Source organism: Aquarana catesbeiana, linkage group LG04 (assembly GCF_042186555.1).
Source record: "Aquarana catesbeiana isolate 2022-GZ linkage group LG04, ASM4218655v1, whole genome shotgun sequence".
In the NCBI taxonomy this organism is placed as follows: domain Eukaryota; kingdom Metazoa; phylum Chordata; class Amphibia; order Anura; family Ranidae; genus Aquarana; species Aquarana catesbeiana.
Window position 1 is genome coordinate 562,514,144 of NC_133327.1, and position 24,558 is coordinate 562,538,701.

The 24,558-nt window shown below is 43.0% G+C and overlaps 1 protein-coding gene across 1 annotated transcript; it reads right to left on the reverse strand.

Annotated features, from left to right (window-relative positions):
- Positions 1-1,591: 1,591 nt before the first annotated feature.
- PSMB1 (proteasome 20S subunit beta 1) lies at positions 1,592-23,882 on the reverse strand. The gene is made up of 6 exons (XM_073628012.1): positions 23,662-23,882; positions 19,880-19,987; positions 9,819-9,900; positions 8,049-8,178; positions 5,753-5,859; positions 1,592-1,992 (listed from the first exon to the last, which is right to left on the reverse strand). Exons 1-6 carry the CDS (start codon positions 23,769-23,771, stop codon positions 1,807-1,809), a joined length of 723 nt encoding a protein of 240 aa, XP_073484113.1. The 5' UTR covers positions 23,772-23,882; the 3' UTR covers positions 1,592-1,806.
- Between the last annotated feature and the right edge of the window lie 676 nt (positions 23,883-24,558).

The following is a 24,558-nucleotide window of genomic DNA, read 5'->3' on the forward strand; positions in this document are numbered from 1 at the left end:
CCCCCTTTTTCGAGTGCCCCCCGTTAGCAAGCCTCTTGCTATGAGGGCACTCAGGCAGGTTGGATCCCGAGCCATGCTCCTGTGAATGGATATTGTCCATTCACACACAGAGCATGGCTTGGCTCCACCCATGCTCTCTCCTCATTGGTTCACTGGCTGTGATGAACAGCAGCAGGACCCAATGGAGAGAGACCCGGGAGAGCTGCTGCTCTCATACACATTGCTGTATCAAGATGGGGCTCAGGTAAGTATAAGGGGTGTCTGGGAGGGGGAGCTGCACCCAGAAGGTTTTTTTACCTTATTGCATAGAATGCATTAAAGGTAAAAAAAAAAAAAAAAAACTTCTGCCTTTATAACCACTTGAATTCTGTAATTATAGGCACACTTTAACCTGTAAAATGTAACATAAATCCTTGGACCATCAGATTCGTCCTGTATTGAATTGTATTGTAACTGTACTGTCTGCCCTCATGTTGTAAAGCACTGCACAAACTGATGGCGCTAAATAAATCGTGTATAATAATTATATACTATTATTTTATGGGTCCTAGCGGGCCTGTGATATTTAACTAAAAAATTAGAGAATTCTCATGAGACACGACTAACTAAATGTAACCCACTACTTCTTGTTTCCGTAAGACGGAAAGTCTCCTGTTAAATGCTCATCACACTGAATACACCGTGGCAAGTGTGTACTGAGACACGTGTGGTGATCCGACAATCCCAGCGCATCACATGGTGTACTTTTTTTTTTTTTTTTAAATAGAAGTTTATTGAAAGGTCACGATTTACTTTTTACATTTTTTTTAGATGCGAGAATGCCAATCAAAAAGGAGGATGGCCACAACATTTGGCATGAGTGACATTTTAATACAGTTCTATTCACTACAGCGGCGTTGCAATGAGGTGGAGTTCATATCACAACCCACTGCACTGCAAAAAGTACTGGATGCTGTGTTTTTTTTTCAACACACAGCAACAATGTGGTGTGAACACACACAATTGGAAGCCACGCATTTTGCATTGTCTATGTGTTGGAGATGTGCTGGTAATAGTGGCCAGCATATCCTTAGTACATCTAGTGTGAACGAGCCACCAATGATCTTTGTCATTGGCACACTTACAGTAATGTGAAAAAGAATGAATATATAGGGATTGTTTTTTAGATAGCAATATCAAACTATTTATGCAGAAATCGCGTGTGAACTTGGAGTGCCACTCAAAGCTGGAGGATAAAAGGTGTTCCAACCAGTATTCAGAAAGTGGGAGTAGGCATCAAGCACAAATTTAGAAGTGTAGACATATGTGGGGTAAGATGCCGCTCAAAACTGACCCAGTGCTTCAGATGTGGATACGGCTGTGTATGGCCTCAGCCAGGGCTGCTCTGGCCGTGCCCCCTGAGATGTTTTACCCTGCCTACTGGTGCTTGGTCACAGAGAGGGCAGGGCCAGAGCAGCGCTGGCTGAGGCCATATACAGCCATACCCACATCTGAAGCACTGGGTCAGTTTTGAACATCGTCTTACCCATTTTCATGCAGAAACCCAGATTATTCCTACAAGTTCACAATTCATTTATCCCACAACCAGATCTCCAAATATAGGCGAGTTTATTAATCTTCAAAATATTTATTCAAGCAACACTTACCCTACAGAAATTGACCTTTCATCATGGTAGCTCAAGTAAGCGTGGTCAAGTAAGTGCTGTCCATGCACATTTTTTCAAATTTTTGTTTATTTTATTTTGTATAAATCAAAGGGGAAAAAAGACCAGCATACAAGTTTAAATGACTTATTAAAAAGACAATCTAATCTTTTCTCAGTGGAATCGACTCCTCTTTTATGCCATCCTTGGTGACAATAGAAATTTTCAGTGCATCTCCTGTGTACACATCTCTCTCAGCTGCAGAAATAAATACATCTTTGACAAGCTGCAGAGCCTTCTCCAGTGTCAAAGGAAGGTGCTCCACATTCTGCATATTCTTGTAGCCAATCTGAAACCCAAAGAAATACAATTAATATCTAAAGTACAGAGCAGGAGAAACGTGTTCTTATAGTAAAAATCACATGGGAAAGCGAAGGATAAACTTTAACAGGCCCAGTAACATTTCACTGACAGATTTAAAGTGTAACTCAACACAGATCTAATGAGTGGAGCCCGGGGTGGGGCTTATTGTGTCACTTCCGCCTTCATACTTTCCATTTTTCCAATCCTTGGAGAACAGAAGGCTCCAGGAAGTGTTTACATGTGATTAAGTTTGTGACTTACAAGCAATATTTTGGAGTAAGCACATTTTAATTTTAACTGCAAATAAATACAGGTTTACACTATTGGAGGCCGCCTCCTGGTTTCTTCCATTACATGCATGCACTGGTAGAGAGGTTTCAAGAGGTGGAGATACATTGCCTGTTGAGCAAGTCCATGTGTGGCAGGAGGAAAGATATATCTTAAAGCGTTACTGACCCACTTATAATCAATAGGGGTCAAGGAGCTCTGGTGAGTGTGGTGTTCAGGAGGGGTGCATGATTGATTACTGTGAATAATTGGAGACACAGCAACTGGCCGAAGCAATTTTTATTAGCATTGAATAAAAAAATTGCACTGAATAAAAATTTGCACTTTATTGCACAGAGACTTGTTTTTTTTTTTTTGGTTTTTTCCCTTCTGCTGGATTTATTGCACTTTATTGATAATTGCATTTTTTTTAAGGTGGTGATTGTGTATAAGGGGGAAGATATATTTATTTGTATGTAAGTGCTATGAATAGTAACATTGTAGGATAGGGGGAGGTGTTTCCTAGTACTGCTAGCACCACACCAATATATTTGGCTTTATTTAGCGTTATATCCTAATCATAGCGTATAAACATGGTGGAGGCAGCTGCACTTGCTGAGGGGTCTGCAGCACAGAGTATTGAATTGATCAATGGTGAACTGCTTTAACGCTTTATACATAGATGCCTTTATATTGTGGTGGTTTTTGTGGACACAGGTGCACTTGAGCTTGGGTTCACACTGATGCAGCCACCAGTCCCAGCAGGGCTCCGGTGCATCCCTGTATACCTATTTAGTTGCAAATCGGGTCCGAATTTTTGCCTGAGTTCACACCTGAAACTGAGCCAAAAGACACACAGGACCCTTTTGCAATGCGGACCGTAGCCGCCTCGAGGGGAAACCCGCATCCATTTGCATAAGTGTGAACCCAGCCCGACAGTCAATCACAAATGCATTTAAGATTAGTAGACAAAGAAACCAAATGTGCTCAGATCACCAATCATGTAACTGCAACAGTACTTGATCCATAAAAATATTCTCATAAAAATGAAGTCTACAGTTTTATACAGTGCAGTAGAAAAAAAAAACCCTTTCCAAACCAGGTGATTTTTTTTTGTGATACAGCACTGTGTTACTTTAACTAATTGGCAGTCATGCACCGCTTTACCCAAATAAAATTTATGTCCTTTTTCCCACAAATAGAGCTTTGTTTTTCACCACTGCAGTTTTTATTTTGTTGCGCTATAAAAAAAAAAATAAAAAAAAGTGTATACTAATTCGTTTGCACAAAAGTTATAGCGTCTGTAAACTATGGGACATATACTGGAATTTTATTTTTTTATACTAGTAATGGCAGCGATCATCGATGTATAGCAGGACTGCGATATTGTGGCAGACAATCTAAACACTGACACTGTGGAAACCGGTGACGCCAATACAGTGATCAGTGCTAAAAATATGCATTGTCACTGTACTAATTGACACTGGCTGGGAAGGGAGCAATTAAAGGGTTAAATGTGTACCTAGCCAGGGTTTTTTTTTGTACTTAGTTGGGTGCTTTTGCCAAAGGATGTGATGGATTTTATTGCCTGCTTTCTAGGAAAAGAAAATCCATCACATCCCTGCTGTCAGAATGGAGCTCTTCCTTGTTTACAAAGCTCCGTCCAGCCTCTCTTCCCATTCATTCACCGGCACCCACTGATTGGCTTCTGCTGTGACTAATCACAGCAGAAGCAGAGCGCCCCCCTAGGCATGAATGTATGTATACACACACACACACGTGGATCCTGCACAGAACGGCAGCCCTGTAGTAGTAAATCTGCTATGGGGCAGTCAGTGAAATGGATATGATATAATGCAAATAAATTGTTCATATTCACAACAGATGCAGATCTATAAAATCTTTTTGTATCTGTTGATACAAACCAACAAATGTGAATCACAGCCCCTCCTCTCCTAGCATATATGGGAGCATCTTAACTACATCAATACCAGGCCAATTCTGACAATTTACTCATACTTGCTAGAAAATTACTTCGTACCCCCAAACATTATATATTTTTTAAGCTTAGGCTCTAGAGAATAAAATGGGTAGTGTTGCAATTTTTTATTTCAAATAGTTTTTGCACAGCGGTTTTTTAAACGCAATTATTTTGGGGAAAAAATACACTTTAGGGAATTTTTGTGAACACAAACACAATAGCCAATTTTTTGGTAAAAGATTAATGATTTTGTTACGCCAAGTAAACAGATACTTAACATGTCACGCTTTAAAATTGCACACGCCCATAGAACGACGCCAAACTACGGTATCTAAAAATTATAGGTGATGCTTTAATTGCCTTTACAGGTTAGCAGACTAGTTACACAAGAGGTCTGGTGCTAGAAATATTGCTCCCGCTGTGACTTTTCCAAAGATACCTCACATACAGTATGTTGTGCGATTACTGTTTACATTTCTGAGTGAGCACAGGGCGATGGGGCGCTTTAAAATTTTATTAAAGAAAAAAACTTTACACTGTCCATTTTTTTTTATTAACTTTATTGCTATCACAAGGGATGAGCATTGTGACAGCATGGGCTGTGACAGGTCCTCTTTATGGAGAGATCTGGGGTTTATTCTCTAGCCCCCGATCAAACTAAGATCAGTTTGATCAAATGCTTGTACAAACTGCTAAACAAAAGACCAAAACCGGAAGTAACAAAATCCTTGTCGCTTCTCGTTTCTGATCTCACAAAAAGGGAGGAACAATATCAGTTCACAGGACGCCGCTGGTCGGGAACAATCCTGGGCTCCCCGATTGGACTCGGTAGCTCGGGAAAGGTGGCAGAAGGGGGCCTGTAGCAGTAGTGATCGAATAGCTGTAAAGCTGCTTGAATCACTTCTGCACAAAAACATCGCCAGCTGAAAATATTGATACTGGGATGATGTCTGTAGCTGCACACATCATCCCAGTATAACCACTTCAAACTGAGGACATTATCTGACATCAACCCGGGGGGGATAATTAGTCAAAAAGCATGCAGACAGCGTTGGGCATTATTAGTAGACACTCCACACTGCTGTGAAAAACATGCCATGGATGGAGCATGCAATAAATATTTGTAAAATGATCACATTAGTGCGATTTCTGACGCGGCTTGAGTCACAAAGAATCACATGACAAAAGAAACCAAATTTTATTCAATGGTGCCTGTTCTCATCAATGCCACGCAGCCCGCTGCAATTTTCGAAAAGGTTCCTGTGCTAGTTTGGTGTGATTTACAGTGCGACTTGGCCTGCTAGAATATGCAAAACCGGTGCAGAGTCGCGTTATATTGCACTAAAAATCTCGGCAAAATTGCATCGCAGTAGTGTGAACCAAGCCTAACATACAAAACATCAGTTCAATGAAAACATGCAAACGGTTAACAAAAAGCTAAAAAGACAAAAAATAAATAAATAAAAAAGGAAAAGAAAAATAATACTAGACATCTTACCTGATTGTCCAGAAGGGGCTGGAGCATGGCACTTGCAGAGCCACCAGCTTTGTATGCATCTCTCTGATAGGATCCTACTGGATCAAAACTGTACACAGCACCTTTGCCTGGAAAGTAACAATGGCTTTCAAATTATCACATGAAACAAGGCAAGAAAAAAAAAAAAAAAAAAAAAAATGTGTACATAATCCCTAAGCGAGTACAAACTCAGGGGTGGTCTGGTGCTGCCCAACCTTCATAATTGTTTAGCTGGCATTTGCCCATAGTAGATGGCGTCGGGGGGGTGATGGGGGCACTATTGTGTTAGAAGCTGCACTCCTGGGGTCTTAAAAGGCCCCATTAGTTTTTACTATAGAGGATCTGTCAGCTTCCTTTCTCACATGTTCAATTTGTGTGTTGGGGCAAATTCAAAAAAATTCTGTACTCCTCGGGAGCTAAACCCTCCACATACTCCCCACAGTAGCATAATCCTCCATTTTCACACTTCCTAGAGAGTTACCAGATCCAGTGATCTGGGACACCAAGGTGGTTAAAGAGGAACTACACTGCATCTGAGCACCACAAACCAAAAACACCATTTAATTCATTTATAATGTTCAGAGCAAACTCCCCTATCCTTTCATGTCTCGATGATTTATTTTGCTGACAAATAACTTTGGAAAAACACCCCCCTAGCATTTCTGGCTGTGGCCATCTTGAGTAAGGGCAGATGATTCATGTAACATTTACTTCCTGGAATCCATCTGCCTTTTGCTCAGACATGCAGGCAGGAGGGTGTGCTTAGCTGAGAAAACACTTCCTGCCTACCTGAAAAAACCTTGGGATGTAGGACATCATTTGCCTAGGCATGGAAAGCAGGAAGTAAAAAAGGGTTTAAAAGAACAAGCAAATATTATATAGTTTCCAATTTACTAATGCTAGCAGCATAAGGATTAAAATAGTCAATGTTGCTTTAGAGAGCGAAGTTCCCCTTAAAAACCCTCTGAGATATTCTACAAAAGGAAAGCTAATGATGTTTGAGGATCTACAGGAACCTATGACGCTATACAATTTCCAGTTGGATATTTGCTTACTGTGTGTAATGACTCTTTAGGAAAGCCCCTTTCTGGAATCTATAAAGAACTGCCCAGATCTTCAGGGTTAGGGGACTGGAAAGACAAGTGGGATTACCCATTTATGCACTTAGACTCTGCTACAGACTGACCTATCCATTAGAGGTTCTGCATAGAATCTATCCCCCCCCCCCCCAAGCCTGTGGGTATTTGCCAATCACTCTCCTGAGTGTTGGCATTGTACTTATTCTTTCACCGACATCCATCATATTTTTCTAGAATATATATTTTAATTTAATAGCATGTGTATGATGGATGATAATATTGCTGCTATAAACAGTACTAATAGAAATTTCATTGTACAATATGATTTCAAAGTATTTATCTTATCTAAGAGCATCTGGTTAGCAACATTTATATATATATATATATATATATATATATATATATATATATATATATATATATATATATATATATATATATATATATATATATATATATATATATATATATATAACAAAGCCCTCCAGTGGCACGCCATCACTGCCGAGAGGGCTGACATCTTTCCCCGGTCTTTTTTCCGGGTTCGTGGGCTCCAGCAGTGTGAGTGGCCGGAGCCACGATGACGTCACTTCTGCGCATTCACGTGGGAACCCTCAGTTCCAGCACAAACTTCTGAAGGCCTGGCACCCTGGCTGCATCCAGGGTGAATATCTCCTAAACGGTACACGTTTTGGAGATATTCATTTTACCTACAGGTAAGCCTTATTATAGGCTTACCTGTAGGTAAAAATCACAAAGCGGACTTTATTACCGCTTTAACAAACTGTCAATGACCACATTAACACTGCACATGTCCTTGACAATTTCAAGGCTAGACGGTTTAAAAAAAAATGTACATACCATGGTGGAATTCAAATGTAGCGCGTGCAATATCATTAATAAATTGTCTTCCAAAGCAAGCATGACATACATTTATGACACCAGCTGCTCTTTTCTAAGCCTGCCCCTTCTACTTCTTTGACTTAGATGAGGAAAGGCTCTCTTGACATGAAAGAGCAGAACGTTCCTGCTAAGCACACTCCACTAAATGCTGTTTTTTTCCCTAAATTTCCAGCTTGTGCATAGATTTTAGCAACTGGTTCTGCAAGTGTATGTCCCACCTGTACCCAACTACTACTCACACCATGCACCCCTTGGAGATATAGATCAATCAATGCAGACTGGTCTTAGAAACTCACCTTCTTCATCGAGGCCTCCAATGATATTGTATACATAATATGGAAAGAAGCGTCTTGAGTAGAGAATTGTGGAGAGCATTGCTGCAATTGCATTACTGGTCATGGTCTTGTTGTTTGAATGCTTATACATCTAGAAAGAGAAATAGTTCACACTGCTCTTACAGCATCTCCAGTAAGGCTGCATAAAACAATATACCATCATACTGATAGAAATGACTAGAAAGATTGGGTTATTCTCAAAATAGACACCTTTTCTGAGAGAAACATGGAAGGCTACCATTGCTGACTTTTTGCTCGGAAAATGCAAGAAGCCTGGTTGGCATGATAATCCTCTGGCTTCAGTACTTTGAGCTACTGGATTAAGCACACCAAAAAGAATTACAACTTTATCTGGACCTTCCTGACCTGCATACTTATTCTGGGTCAGTGACTCAAAGTAGTGAATTCAGGAGGTCAGCAATGGCAACCTCCATATTCTTTTCTTTAAAGTGGAACTCCACCCAAAAGGGAAAGTTCCACTTTAAAATAGAAGTTCAGCCCAAAATTAACTCTAAATCAACTGGCAGTCACATTCTATGACTAATCTATCTAATCCTGTAAAGCAAAAATCGCTATAAATACCTTTTTCCTGCAGCCAATCCGGTCCAGTCCCACGCTGAGCTGTCATCGGCGGCTTCTCTGTGTAGGGACATGTAGGAGAGGAAGCCGACAATAGAAGCCCCATAGTAAGTCTATGGATGACGTCACTTCTCTGGCATTTCCCAGCCACTGTCGGCTGTCTCTTCCACACAGCATCCGCCGCTGGATACCAGACCGAACCAGCTGCAGAAAAATATCTACAGCGATTTTTGCTTTACGGGGTTGGATAGATCAGTCTTAGAATGTGGCTGCCAGTAGATTTAGAGTTGGTTTTAGTATGAACTTCTACTTTAAGTCCTCCTCTCCCCCTACTCTGCCATATAATTTTGGGGGGAGGGGGAGTGGGTACCTAGTTGAAAGATTCCCACGCCTATTCACATAGGCAATCTGAGCGGAAGTTCAACCCCACCCTACAGTCTTCTGGGACACGTCACAGGCACTGTAAACAGAACAAAGACCAACTTCAGCCAAAACATTTTTTCACCCAGTTATCTTCCAGGACAGCACACGAGACTGTGGTTATACTAATAGGAAACCCAAACTGTCACAAACTATAAAGAAAAGACCCATGCGGAAGCCATTTAATGTAATGTTTAGCCTTTTCCCTGTAGTATACAGAACAGGGTGCTAATTTTTTTTTTACATTTTGTTATTAAATCTGCCAAACATTCTACTGCAGTATGTGTCTTTCAAACAGGAGCACCAAATAGACCGAGGCTAAAAGCTCTTCAGATATTTCAACTTTTTAAAAAAAGTAGAATTCTGGGATAGCCCCAACTATGTCAGATCGCTCTGGTCCAGTCACGCGATTCTGCTTCAATGTGTCAGCTAGTACCGCTGCAGGGAAGAGGAGGAAGCGCCAACAATGGATGGGACATTGAAGCCTATAGGTGATGCCACTGCCCCAGTGCTCTCTCCTCTTCCCTGCAGTTACCACTTGCTGACACAGGAGATTCACATGGTCAGAATGGATCTGAAAAAAAGCAAAGTATACACATTTTAGGTTAGTAAGCATAGATGTTAGGAGGGGGAGGAGACAGTTTAAGAGTAGTTAGTGTTGTCCAGAAATTCCACTTTAAAGAAAGGTTCTAAAGTTGTTTAACGTGAACATTAAAAGGCTGCATAATATACCTTTAATCTGGCCTCGATTATTTTGGTGAGGGTGAGGCAGTCTCCATGGAATCCACTACATCCAATAACGGTTTTGTCTGTCCTACGAAACAAGGATGAAATTGTTTTTTAAGTTGAATTAATAACAGCCATTAGTGCTCAAAGACTACAATATGGCAATAAGCAATCTATGGGAAGTGAACAACGTTAGAGATTAATATTTTCCATTATGCACCTGGGAGAGATAGTACGTACATACTTTCAATTTTATCTGTTCAAAATAAAGAGGCTTAGCTATAAGAATATACTACCAAACATGTTTTACAACATAAATGTGTCCCATGCCAAATGAGCAAGATGTGCATTAACAGTTTCAGCCCCGGAAGATTTTACCCCCTCCTGACCAGAGTACTTTTTACAATTTGGCACTACGTCGCTTTAACTGACAATTGCGCGGTCGTTCGACACTGTACCCAAACAAAATTTGCGTCCTTTTTTTCCCTCAAATAGAGCTTTCTTTTGGAGGTATTTGATCACCTCTGCGGTTTTTATTTTTTGCACTATAAAAACAAAAAAAAGCAACAATTTTGAAAAAAAAAAAATATATATATTTTTTACTTTTTGCTATAATAAATATCCCCACAATTATTTTTTAAAAACAAATTTCTTCATCAGTTTAGGCCAATATCTATTATTCTAGCTGAGTTAGACTTACCGGTAACTCCTTTTCTGAGAGTCTTCCAGGACAGCCCATGAGACCTTGGGCTCCTCCTACCAGGACAGGAAACACGTCACCCCCACCAGATAAAAGGGCAGTCCTTCAGGCCCATGTCAGTCTTCTCAAGAACCGTAGGACCCTGCAAAACATATGCATAATACACATAACTTCAGACAGAACCGGGTGGGAATCCGGCTGTCCTGGAAGACTCTCAGAAAAGGAGTTACCAGTAAGTCTAACTCAGCCTTTCTCCAAGCGTCTTCCAGGACAGCCCATGAGACGATGAGCCAGAACTTACCAGTCTAGGGAGGGACAACTGCCTGAAGGACCTTACGACCAAATGCCTGCTCCTGAGCGGATAAGAGATCCAGGCGATAATGTTTAATGAAGGTCGAGTAACTGGACCATGTGGCAGCCCTGCAAAATTTGTTCTGATGAGGCACCAGCCCTCTAAGCCCAAGACATAGACAAGGCTCTAGTTGAGTGCGCAGTAACAAAAGGTGTAGGAACCTCCCTAATTTTGTAAGCTTCAGAGATGGCTTGCTTTATCCATCTAGCCAATGTGGCTTTAGATGCACTATTCCCTTTGTAAACTCCAGAAAAGAGGACAAATAAGGCATCAGTTTTCCTAAAGGTCTTGGTGACCTCAAGATAGACTAAGAGAATCCTTCTTACATCTAGAAAACGAAATTTTCTTTCTAGGTCGCCCTGTGGCGAACTACAAAAGGTTGGCAGTACAATGTCCTGAGATCGGTGGAATGTACTTGCCACCTTGGGCAAAAAACCTGGATCGGTTCGTAAAACAACTCGATCGTCAAAAATCATGAGGAAGGGCTCCCTTACTGATAGGGCCTGCAACTCACTTACCCTACAAGCTGAGGTAACAGCTATAAAGAACACAGTCTTTAATGTAAGTAACTTAACTGAAATACTTCCCAGAGGCTCAAACGGAAATTCCACCAGAGTTTGAAGTACTAGGGACAGGTCCCAAGTTGGACAACTTCTCACCACTACTGGTCTGGCCCTAGAGATAGATTTGAAAAATCTGGCTATAGTGGGATTTTCCAGGAGAGAAAACTGGAGGAACACACTAATAGCTGCCGCCTATACCTTTAAGGTACTAACTGAAAGACCTTTGTCGACACCCTCTTGGAAAAATTCCAAAATAGACGGAATATCATGGGTTAATCCTTCATTTTCAGATAACCACGAGTTAAACCTTTTCCAAACTTTGGAATATATGGCTCTAGTAACCGGCTTCCTGCAATTAACGAGAGTCTTGACTACCTTGTCAGAGATCCCCTGGGCGCTCAGTATCTTTTCTTCAGATACCAGGCCGTCAAGTTTAAGGAAACCACCTGAGGGTGTGATACTGGACCCTGCAATAAGAAGTCTTCCCTTTTCGGAAGACTCCGCGGAGGCTCTGAAACCGGAGACTGTAGCAGGGAAAACCATGGCCTCTTGGGCCAAAATGGGGCAATTAGAATGAGATCAGTCTCCTCTAGCAGAAACTTCCGGAGGACTTCTGGAATCAGTCTGATTGGCGGGAAGGCATAGCATAGGCCTGAAGGCCACGGGTTTGCCAGAGCATCGATCCCCAAGGCTTGGTCTGCCGGGGTCCATGGAAAAAGAATATCTCCGTCTTGCAGTTTTTTCGGTTTGCGAACAAATCTGCTATGGGATAACCCCACCCCCTGGTGAGGTCTGCAAAGACTTCGGGATGAAGGGACCAGTTGTCTCGGTCTATCCTGTGACGGCTGAGATAATCTGCCAGGCAATTGTTTGTCACCTTCAGGTGTACAGCCGAAATTTAAGCTAGATTCCCCTCTGCCCATGAAAGAATCTCGTGGGCAATGGACTGAAGCATCCGGCTTCTCGTGCCTCCCTGCTTGTTGATATACGCGACTGTCGCGATATTGTCTGACAGAATTTGGAGGTTGTGACCTTTGATCTCCATCTGAAAAGACTGCAGGGCTCTCTGGACTGCTAGCAGCTCTCTTTTATTGGATGAGGCCCTTGCCTCCCTCGAGGACCACTCTCCCTGTACTACTGAATTGCTGAGGTGGGCCCCCATCCCCAGGAACTTGCATCCGTGGTAATTCTTAGGGATATGGGAAAGGACCATGGGAGACCTCCTGCTAGGTGCTGGCCAGTTCACCACCACAGGCTTCTTTTTATCCTGGCGGGAAGCCGGATCCTTGACTCCAGGGACCTTACGTCCCCGTTTCTTAATGGAAACATTTGTAACGGACGCTGACGGAGTCTCGCCCATGGTACCGCGGGAAAACATGAGGTCATAGGACCCACTGCCCTCGACACCTGTCTCAGAGAGACCGACTGGTTGGTCTGCAATGCTGACATAGTCTGGAACACTTTGGTAAATTTCTCCTGAGGAAGAAAAACTCTTTGGTTCACTGAGCAAAAATCGTAACCCAGATAAGTTGTTTTCTGGGCCGGGATCAAGGATGATTTTTCTTTGTTTATTAGCCAGCCTAGGGACTGTAAGAAGTCCTGTACAGCCTGGAGATCCTCCAACAGCCTCTGGTATGATTTTGCCACTATCAGGAGGTCGCCCAAGTAAGGGATCACAGTTATCGCCTTTTACCTTAGTGGAGTCAGCGCTTCCCCCAACACCTTCGTAAAGATGTGTGGGGCTGAGAAAAGACCGAAAGGGAGGGCTTGAAATTGAAAATGTTGGGTTCCCATACTCGTCTTCACTGCCAATTTCAAAAACTTTTGGAAGGCTGGATGGATAGGGATATGAAGATAGGCATCCCTTAAGTCCAACGTGGCCATAAAGCAGTTTGGGTATAGTAGGTTTTTGATTATAAAAACTATCTCCATACGGAAATGCTTGTATCTGATGGACTTGTTTAAGGTCCGGAGATTCAGGATAAGTCGAAACTTTCCCGACGGCTTTTTGACCACAAATACGTGGGTATAGAATCCCTTGCCCTGCTCTGACTGTGAAATAGGAATCAGGACTTTTTGATCCAATAAGTCTCCGATCTGGAGACCCAGAGCCCTCGCTTTCTCTCGATCTTGTGGAGGAAAGGTGACCAACTATCGTTCTGATGGTTGGTGAACAAACTCCAGCCTGTACCCATTGGGCACTAGGTCCAGGATGAAGGGGGTCAAAGTGACTGCTGCCCACTGTGGGATGAAGGCCCTCAATCTTCCTCCCACCGGGGAACACAAGTCACTGTGACTTGGCGGACTGTTGAGGAGGCTTAAACAGCACTCCCCCTTTGCCTCTGCCACTGTGCCCAGTCCAATGTTTTTTCGGCCTGCTGTCTTTTTCTCTAGGACTCTGTAGCCTGCCTTGGCCACGAAAAAATCTTCTGGCTGTCGGGATTCTCTTTTTCTCTGGAAACACCTTTTTCTTATCAGCCGTGCGTTCCAGAGCCTCCTGCAGTCCTGGGCCAAACAAATGATCGCCTGTTAAGGGAAGCCCACAAAGGCGTAATTTGGAGGCTGGGTCCCCTGACCAGGTTTTAAGCCAGATGCTTCTCCTGGCCGAGTTCACTAAAGCCGAAGTCCTGGCCGACATTCTTACCGACTCTGTGGAACAATCTGCCAAAAAACCTACAGCCTGAAAGAGGAGAGGAAAGGACTTCAAAATCTGCTCTCTCGAGGTACCCGCTGACAGGTGTGACTGAATCTGAGTCAACCAAACCTCCAGATTCCTGGCCACACAAGTGGAGGCTAGAGCTGGTTTCAGGTTCCCAACCGCTGAGTCCCAGGCTCTGTGGAGAAGGATATCCCCCCTCTTGTCCATCGGATCCTTAAGCGTGCCCATATCATTGAACGCTAGGTCCAAATTTTTTGAAACCTTTGAAAGAGGTGCGTCCAGCTTCGGTTTTTTATTCCATGGCTGTGCAATATCCTCATCAAAAGGGAACCTTCTTTTTAGGTTACTAGAGAAGAATGGTTTTCTCTCCGGGTTATCCCATTCCAGTTTAACAGTATCAACCAATGAACTATGGACTGGAAAAACTCTAGTTTTTTTCTTATGCAATCCCCTATACATAAGATCGTGTTTCGATAACTGAACCTCCTCCTCTTTCAATTCAAGGGTGATATAGATAGCCTTTAACAAGTCATCCACATCCTCTACCGATAACTTAAATCTCGAGCCTCGAGTGGATTCTCTATCCCTGGGCTCTATATCTGACCCTGAATCTTTAGGGGAAGAACGGGTAGATCTGACCTCAGCCTCAGAGTCTTCACTCTCTGCCTGCTGCGGAGTGCTGACTGAGGCTCTCTGTGTGGACGGACCCTCAACTGGGGTCTGGAGTTTGTCAATAAGTGTTCAAAAGAACTAAAGGTGGATGCAAGCTCGTCCCTTTCACCAGAAGACACCAGCGGCCAGTGTCTCATGTTCGCGCCGTTTAAGGAGACTGGAACCGGCGTCTCTGGCGCTCGGCGATGATGTCATATGCCCCGGAAGTGACCTGCTCTCAGTACTTCCTGTGGGCCAGCTTGGAGCGCAGATGCCCCGCCCCCTCTCGAGCACCGCAGCTTCCTGCTTCTCCTCACACAACTAGCCACGCTGCCTGTGAGGAGAGGAACCGCTGGTTTTCTAAGAATAGCGCTAGGGGAGCTGACACCATGCCGGTCCTGGCCCTCTCCAGGCACTGAGACACAGGAGACCGCAGCACAGCCAACCTCTCCAGCGGAGTGCTGCTACTGGCAGAGGAGAGGTTAGTGAAATGCCCCAAATAGCCCTATAGAGCCCCTGCTCATGAGACCTAGGGACCAGGTTCCAGGAACATGTTACCCCCCGTCCGGAGGAAACACAAATAACGGACATGGGCCTGGAGGACCGCCCTTTTATCTGGTGGGGGTGACGTGTTTCCTGTCCTGGTAGGAAAAGATTTATGGCATTTTTATTATTATTTTTTTTTGTACTAGTAATGGCGGTGATCTTTTAGCTGTACTGCGACATTTAGATCGGACACTTTACACTTTTTTTGGACCATTGATAATTATACAGCGATCAGTGCTATAAATATGTACTGATTACTGTGTAAATGTCACTGGCAGGGAAGGGGTTAACACTAGGGGGCAATCAAGGGGTTAACTGTGTGTTCCCTCAGTGTGTTCTAACTGTGTGGGGATGGGAGTGACTAGGAGAGGAGACATTTTTTCCTACTTAGTAGGAACGAACGATATGTTTCCTCTTCCCTGACAGCACAGGGATTTGCGTATTTACACACACACACACACACACACACACACACACACACACACACACACACACACAATCCCATGCTGGCGCACATGGCCGGCGGCAATCGTGCCCGCCGGCCACGTGCATCGGGTCCCCCGCCATGCAGTGCACGCACCCTCTGGTGGCCGAAAAGCGGAAAGACATACACGTACAGGGTTTCTGCCAGGGGAGCCATTCTGCCGCAGTATAGCTGCGTGAGCCAGTTGGGAACCGGTTAAAGAAAGCAACAAAATAAACACATAACTAAGGTGACCCAGGGGCAGGGATAGATATGGCTTTTCTTACACAACAAAATTTACACAACCCACCTCCATTTATGTACAGCAAGGGGAAAAATTATTTGATACCCTGCTGATTTTGTATGTTTTCCCACTGACAAAGAAACGATCAGTCTATAATTTCAATGGTATGTTTATTTTAACAGTGAGAGACAGAACAAAAATATTCAGAAAAACGCATTTAAAAAAAAAGTTATAAATTGATTTGCATTTTAATGAGTGAAATTAAGTATTTGATCCCCTATCAATCAGCAAGATTTCTGGCTCCTGGTGTCTTCTATACAGGTAACGAGCTGAGATTAGGAGCACTCTTAAAAGGGAGTGCTCCTAATCTCAGCTTATTTCCTTTATAAAAAGACACCTGTCCAAAGAAGCAATCAGATTCCAATCTCTCCACCATGGCCAAGACCAAAAAACTGTCCAAGGATGTCAGCGACAAGATTGTAGACCTATACAAGGCTGGAATGGGCTTCAAGACCATCGTCAAGCAGCTTGATGAGAGGGAGACAACAGTTGATGCGATTACTCGCAAATGGAAGAAACACAAAATAACTGTCAATCTCCCTCAGTCTGAGGCTCCATGCAAGATCTCACCTCGTGTAGTTTCAATGATCATGAGAACGGTGGGGAATCAGCCCAGAACTACACAGGAGAATCTTGTCAATGATCTCAAGGCAGCTGTGACCACAGTCACCAAGAAAACAATTGGCAACACACTACTCCGCGAACGACTGAAATCCTGCAGCACCCGCAAGGTCCATCTACTCAAAAAAGCCTGTCTGAAGTTTGCTAATGAACATCTAAATGATTCAGAGAACTGGGTGAAAGCGTTTTGGTCAGATGAGACCAAAATCGACCTCTATAGCAGGCATATGCAATTAGCGGACCTCCAGCTGTTGCAGAACTACAAGTCCCATGAGGCATAGCAAGACTCTGACAGGCACAAGAATGACACCCAGAGGCAGAGGCATGATGTAGTTTTGCAACAGCTGGAGGTCCGCTAATTGCATATCCCTTCTCTATAGCATCAACTCAACTTGCTGTGTTTGGAGGAGGAGGAATGCTGCCCATGACCTCAAGAACACTATCTCCACTGTCAAACATGGAGGTGGAAACATTATGCTTTTTTCTGCTAAGGGGACAGGACAAATTCACCACATCAAAGGGAGGATGGACAGGACCATGTACCGTCAAATCTTGGGCGAGAACCTCCTTCCCTCAGCCAGCGCATTGAAAACGGGTAGTGGATGGGTATTCCAGCATGACAATGCCCCAAAAACACACGGTTAAGGCAACAAAGGAGTGGCTCAAGAAAAAGCACATCAAGGTCCTGAAGTGACCTAGCCAGTCTTCAGACCTTAATCCCATAGAAAATATGTGGAGGGAGCTGAAGGTTTGCGTTACCAAACGTTAAAGTTAAAACAACAACAAGGGCAGAAGATTTAATAGATGGAAAGGTGAAAAAAATGACTCAAGTTCCACTTTAATGACTTGGAGAGGATCTGCAAAGAGGATTGGGACAAAATCCCTTCTGAGATGTGTGCAAACCTGATGGCCAACTACAAGAAACGTCTGACCTCTGTGATTGCCAACAAGGGTTTTGCCACCAAGTACTAAGTCATGTTTTGCGAAGGGGTCAAATACTTATTTCACTCATTAAAATGCAAATCAATTTATAATTTTTCTGAAATGCGTTTTTCTGGATTTTTTGTTGTTGTTATTCTGTCTCTCACTGTCAAAATAAACCTACTATTAAAATTATAGACTGACCATTTCTTTGTCAGTGGGCAAACGTACAAAAATCAGCAAGGGATCAAATACTTTTTCCCCTCACTAACAGTCAAATGGAAAATAGGGGTTTATATGAGAGGCCGTTAGTGAAACATTTGTATAGAAAAGTACATAACTAGAGATGCACTGAATCTTCGGCGGCCACAAATGGTGTATTTAGCATTTTGCTTATAAAGAAAAAGGTGCCGATACTGGCACCGAAAACGCACACGATTTTACCGTGCTTATGGTGTGTTTTTCATAGGTCATTTGACTCAAAAACCACAACAAAAAAGTAACGTGTGTTTTTAAAGCGTTCTTTCTGCGTTTTCAGTGCATTTCAACTAGGAAGTGCGTTTTTTTTTTTTTAACAAAAATGCAGCAAACAAGATTTTTAACACCACAAAAGGACCAGTGTGAAGACATACATAGAATTTAAAGGAATGCATTTTCTTGAGGCTTCATTGCGCTAAAGGTGCTGATAATTGGCAACAATAAATTCATATTAAATTTAAATTCATGCTATTAAATTAAAAAGTCGATTACAAAAAAATATATATTTTTTAGGGTAGCGCATTAATCAATCCTCCTTTCTTATATATATATATATATATATATATATATATATATATATATATATATATATACTGAAAAAGTTAATGCTGGTTCCATAAGAAAGGTGTCAGAGCACACAGTACATCAGTTTGTTGCATATGGGGCTGTGTAGTGGCACACTGGTCAGGTTGCCCACACTGACCCACGTCCACCCCCAAAAGTGCCAACAATGGGCACGTGAGCACATAGTTTAGTCCATGCCTCAAGAGGTTATGGTCCATGATAATATTTTGGCTGATCGGTGTGTGTCTATGTATTAGAGATAGATTGAGAGAAATTATATATACATACATATACACACATACATAAACAATGCATATGTAGAGAAAGCAAGAGATTTGCCTTTAGGACAGGTTTACCTAACACCCATAACTCAGGTGTGATGTGCAACATGCTCCAGACCTGGCCCCCGGACCCCTTTTTTCCTGCAAAAATATGTGCATTTATTTATTTTTTTTTCTTGGAAAGGTGAACTTAGCCTTTAGGCTCCTTTCACACTGAGGCGTTTTGCAGGCGCTAAAGTGCTAAAAATAGCGCCTGCAAAGTGCCCCGAAAGAGCCGCTCAATGCACTCCAGTGTGAAAGCCCCGAGGGCTTTCACACTGGAGTGATGCGCTTGCAGGGAGGTCAAAAAAGTCCTGCAAGCCACATTTTGGAGCGCTGTAGGAGTGGTGTATTTACCGCTCCTAAAGCGCCCCTTCCCATTGAAAACAATGGGGCAGCAATGCAAACCCGCCTGCAAAGCACCACTGCAGCGGCGCTTTGCAGGCGATTTTAACCCTTTCTCCGCTGCTAGCGGGGGGTTAAAACCGCCCTGCTAGCTCCACAAAAATGACGGTAGAGCGGCGCTATATTTAGCGCCGCTGTACTGCCAGCACCCACATGCCTCAGTGTGGAAGTAGCCTTAATAACTTTCACAATGGCAATGATTTCACTAGACTGGATGTAAGGCAAACTCTGCAAAATAGACATCTTAAAAAATCTGACAGGTTTTTTTTTTATTACTTTGTGTTGCTATTGGAGATTTTCTTTCGCTTTCTCTCTGAAAGAACTATTATCACCGGGGCTGTGTGTGAGGGCAATCTCACACAGCTCAGGTTAGCAGCTGCTGCTACCCAATAAGTGGTATTAATCCATCCCCATTCAGTCAAAAGCTGGAAAAAGAATTGGCTGGGCTTTACATTTTTGATAAAGGGGATCATTTGTTTATTAAAAAAAACAAAAAAAATTAAAAAAAAAAAAAAGCTGTACAAAAGTGACAAACATTTGCACAGCCACTATGAAAAACTACTGTACCATCTAGTGGCCAATTTTTCACTGCGGCTGTGCAAATGTTTGTCACAGTCATACAGCATTTATTTTTTTTATAATATAGACCGCACCACTTAGGAGTGCTAGCTTTTTATTGATATTTATCCTCTATTTAACAATAAAAGGTGCGTTGTAGCCACTTTGTATTAGTCACTTACAATTTGTAGCATTTTGGTGTGTTCCTGCTGTGGATTGAATAATCCTCACTTAGCCGTGTATCTGAAGCAACAAGTGCAAAATCTTCCCCAGCAAGAGCCAATACGGTACTGGAAAAGAAAAACAATTTTAGACACAGACACAACATATTAGACACAGTAAAAGACATAAAACAGTGTACAATATTTATACCACTTTAAAGCATAATCTTATCTATGAGAATGTTAAAAACTGGCCTCACTGATCAGTGTAAACAGCTGCATGTGTTGTCCAACAGGACACAAAATCCTCCCCGAAAAATGAAAGCGGAATGTGACTGAATGCTTGCAGACACATATGGTTCTACATAGGCCCATTGTTTGTTTTTGCAGTCATCATAAACAAAACAAACATGGCTGTTGCTTTAAAGTACAAACGTAGAACTATAGGTAAAACTTTTTTTCCTTATGGAAAGAGCAAGGGAGAGTTATCACACCTGTAAGTTTTTTTTTGTTGCCATTTGTGTCCCATTGGGGAGATTTCCTTCACTTCCTATCCCACAGCCAAAACAGGAAGTGAGAGGAAATGCCTGCAAATGAATGGAATCCCTCAAGGTCACCAGATCTAATGTCCCCATTGGAAGATATCACCTCTATTACTTGTTGGGGGGTTTTGGGGGGGGGATTGACAACCTAAAAAAAATTGATTTTTTTTTTCACTTTCAATGGTAGACAAAAAGAGAGGGTGGAACTTAAAAAAAAAAAGTTTTGCCTTTAGTTATACTTGATATCATGGTGGAAGCTGAACTCCTGTACCATTTGGTTCTGAGTGACTAAAGAACCTGAGGAAAGAGCTTGTCATTGCCTGAGATATGAAAGCAGAACTCGCTGTGACTTCCACAGTATTGTAACTAAAGGGTCCAAGTGGGAATTTTTAGAGATTCAACTACTGCATCCTACCTTATGAACTAATACATATATGAAAATGGTAATAGAACGAAACTAGTAGCCTTGGCTACAGTCATTTCAGCTTGATAAACAGTGACAGCTCTGCACATTTAACTAAAAAAATAAAAATGGGGGGGTGGGAGGCAAACCCAGGAATGCTGACCCGTTACTTCTGGACCACCAGCTGCTCCCCCATTCACCTCACGTCATCAGTGTTTTCACAGCAAGTAGAAAAATCTCAAAGGATTATTAGTGAATGACAATGCACAGTAAACAATGACAGCAGATTTATAGTGCTGCAGCTTTCACTTTTAGCCTGGTTTCACACATGTGCGGTGCGAATTGAAGCTCAGGTTTCACTGGGGAGATAACAATCTCCTGTTCAACGGATTCATTGCGTTTTTGCTCAGGATTAGAGAGCAGGGAGAGGGGGAGGGAGGGGGGGGGAGAGGGGGAGGTGTAGTGAGGAGAAAGAGAAAATCCTTGTTCAGAACGCAATGCATCTGCGAATCAGATGCGTTCCCATAGGAGATAATAGGCTTGTAGTTCGCACCGCAATGCCCAAAAAACGCACACGTTTTTTGTGCAATGCGCAGTGCGAATGCAACGCACATATGTGAACCAGATACATTCATATGAATGTATTTTAAAATGTCCTGCGAATTAGATGCGGTGTAAGCCGCATCTAATTCGCATAGGTGTGAACCCGGGCTTAAACTTATATCTTTCTGCTCACTTTTTGCAGGTAAAAAAAAAACAAAAAAAAGTGCATTTATTTTTTCTTAGGAGCCTGGCTTCTGCAGACTGTCAGTGTAGCTGTCTGCCTGTACCTCTGATATGGGCGGGCAGTTACTGAAGTCTCAGAAGCTCAACAGACTACGAGAGGAGTGCTCAACCAGTTTATTAAGAACTAGAAGCTGTCAGCCACATTGGATGACTCTACTCGTAGGCATTCATTCACAGAACTCTGTTTTCAATTTGTGACAGTGGGTGCGGAGAGAAGGTCCCCAGCCCGCTGTCACAAGGAGAAGACGGTTATTTGAGGGGGGGGGATGCTCAATATGTTACACCCTAAATTTGGGTGCAACATGTTGCGAAAGGTGAACTCTTTTTTTTTAAGCTCTATTCACACTTGTGCGATTCCAAAGTCATGCCATTTCCGTTGCGACTTTGATGCGACTTTGGCTGTTGCACAACTGTCGCATTGATAATATTACAATGCGACTTTCGAGAGTTTACATTGCAGTCTAAGGCACTCAAGCCGCATCAAAGTAGCGCAGGAACCTTTTTTAAAGTTGCATAGATTTGAACGGCTTCCATTGAAATACATGGGCTGTGCCTTTAAAGTGGAGCTCCAGCCACACCCCCCGCCCAAAAACTAAAAGTCAGCAGCTACAAATACTGTAGCTGCTGACTTTTATTATTAGGACACTTAGGCCTCATGTACACTGCTGCTGGTAAACAGACGTTCAGTGACAGTTGGCTGCTTTTTTCAGCTGCCCCTGAACATATCCAATGTTATCTTATGTGTACATGCACACAGGTTAGTTTAATGTTGTTTTTAGGCAGTTGCGTTGATAGGCTTTTCTTTGAAGGCAAAAAAAATGAAGTTTAGACGCCGAAGTTTCCGAAGCCAAACGTGGTAACTCGCGTTTAGCCAGGTTTCGTTTACAGGCATTTTCCATTTTTGGCTGCTATAAAAAAAAAAAAAAAAAAAAAAAAAAAGCTTTTTTTTTTTTTTTTTTTTTTTACACGCTTCTAAACACAAACGCGGCATGTAAACGCAGCAAAACATACGTGGGTTATTATCTGTCAAGTTAAATCGCTCAGGAAAGGTTGTAAAAATGGCCCGTGTACATTAACTCTTACCTGTCCAGGGATCCCACGATGTCGGCACCCCAGATTTTTCAATTGGCTCTCGGATGCTGCTAACGCCATTCTCCCTACTGTGGGGAAAGTAGAAAGGGGGCCAAACTTCCATGAGACCTCGTCGCTGTGAGGTCACCCAGAAGTGGGGATGGTACTGATCAAAAACCAGATATGCCCCCCCCCCCCCCCCCAAGGTGCCAAATGTGGCAGGGAAGGGGCGGGAAAAAGCAAACAACTGGAGCCTTGCTTTAACGTGGAAGTAAACTCATCAATTTGTGTTTCAAATAAAAAGTTACATTGGTTGTGCTCTTAACCAAACTGTCAAACCATCCAACGGCTGGTGTCATAACTGATCACATGGGCAGCATCATGGCAATTGAAGATTAAACAGAGGCCAAGATGGCAGCTTCCTTGACTGAAAGCGGTAGGAGGATTTACTTCCACTTTAAGACGCAAGGCAAATTGCAAAAGTGTAATTGGAATTTCAGTGAATGGAACCTATTCCTGAAAAACTGCCTTGCACAAATATTATGTGACATTAAAAATTGGAACAGCCGCTATTTTACTCTCCAGGGTCTTTACTTTTAGACAATACATAACATACGGAGGGTAAATTTTCTAGCAAAAAATGTTAATGTGTAAGTGAGAAAGGCCAAAGCTGTCCTGGGCAGCAAATGGTTAAAAGGAGGGGGGAGGTGGGGGTGAAGCTGAAGTTACTACAGTTCGGCCACATAGATTTACATGATAGGATGGGATGTGAGGGGTCAGCTCAGAGCCCCCCATATAGATCAGTGATGACAGACGACCCTACAGAATCGAAAGTGAAATCTGCACACCACACACAATAAGAGGAGGTAATGAGCTCCTCAGACTCGTCTGTCCCTCGCCTTTATCCCTCTATAGACTCACAATGACCATCCTGTGCTCAACAGCCTTGTCACCACATTGTATGGGGGTACAGGGGGTCCCCCTACTCCCCTCACTCTTACCCTCCGTTGAAGGTGTAAGGGCTGAACCTCTGCTGCACCGGCCCCGTGTAATGGTAATCCATCCCCCTGTAAATGTGCTCCCCGGTCTGGGACTCCGCAGACATATACATCCTGATACACGAACTCAGCAAGCGATCTAACACCTGGCAATCCGCTCTGCTGTCTCACTGCCAAGATGGCGACAGAAGCACTTCCGGCGTCCCGCCCTCTACTTCCGGTACAGCGCTCACAGTCCTGCACACACTTCCGTCTGCATTGTGTCGCTAATTGGAAGTTGCTGCCATGTTTTTGGTTATCATAGTAAGTCTAGTTTAAACAGATGCGGCTTCAGTGACCAAAGTTGTGAGCCTTGTGACATGAATAGGAGTATACACATTCACTGGAATCTCATAAAGGGTTTAACGTGTTAAAGAGGAACTTCACTTCTGTCTTATTTTTGAATCCCCTCTTTTGTTGTTCACTGGGGTATCCTCAAAATTAGAGAGGAGCTCCGAACCCACCTGAAGCTATCCCACCAGGAAGCTGTCATACGAAGCCAATCATAAGCTGCTCAGACATTCCCCTTGGGGCATGTGCAGTGTGTGCTTCATTGAACCGAAGTCTCCTGGGTTGTATGATGTACAAGTATACTAAGAGGCTTTGAGCCACTCTGGTATGTCATTCTCACCTAGAGCAGAATACAGGAAGTGGGGGTAGCCTGCAGTTAATAACACAGCAGCACATGGGTCATCCCAGTGAATGGCTGTGTGGGGGGTGGGGGTTGTCAGGACAAGTCTTATCATTGAAGCAGAGAAGCCTGAGTTCCCAGCATAGCTAGACTGCTGCTAGAGAACTGACCATGGTGTGTTCTTCTACTTAGTGTGGTCAGTTTTTGATAGGAAAGCAGAGGGACTGGCA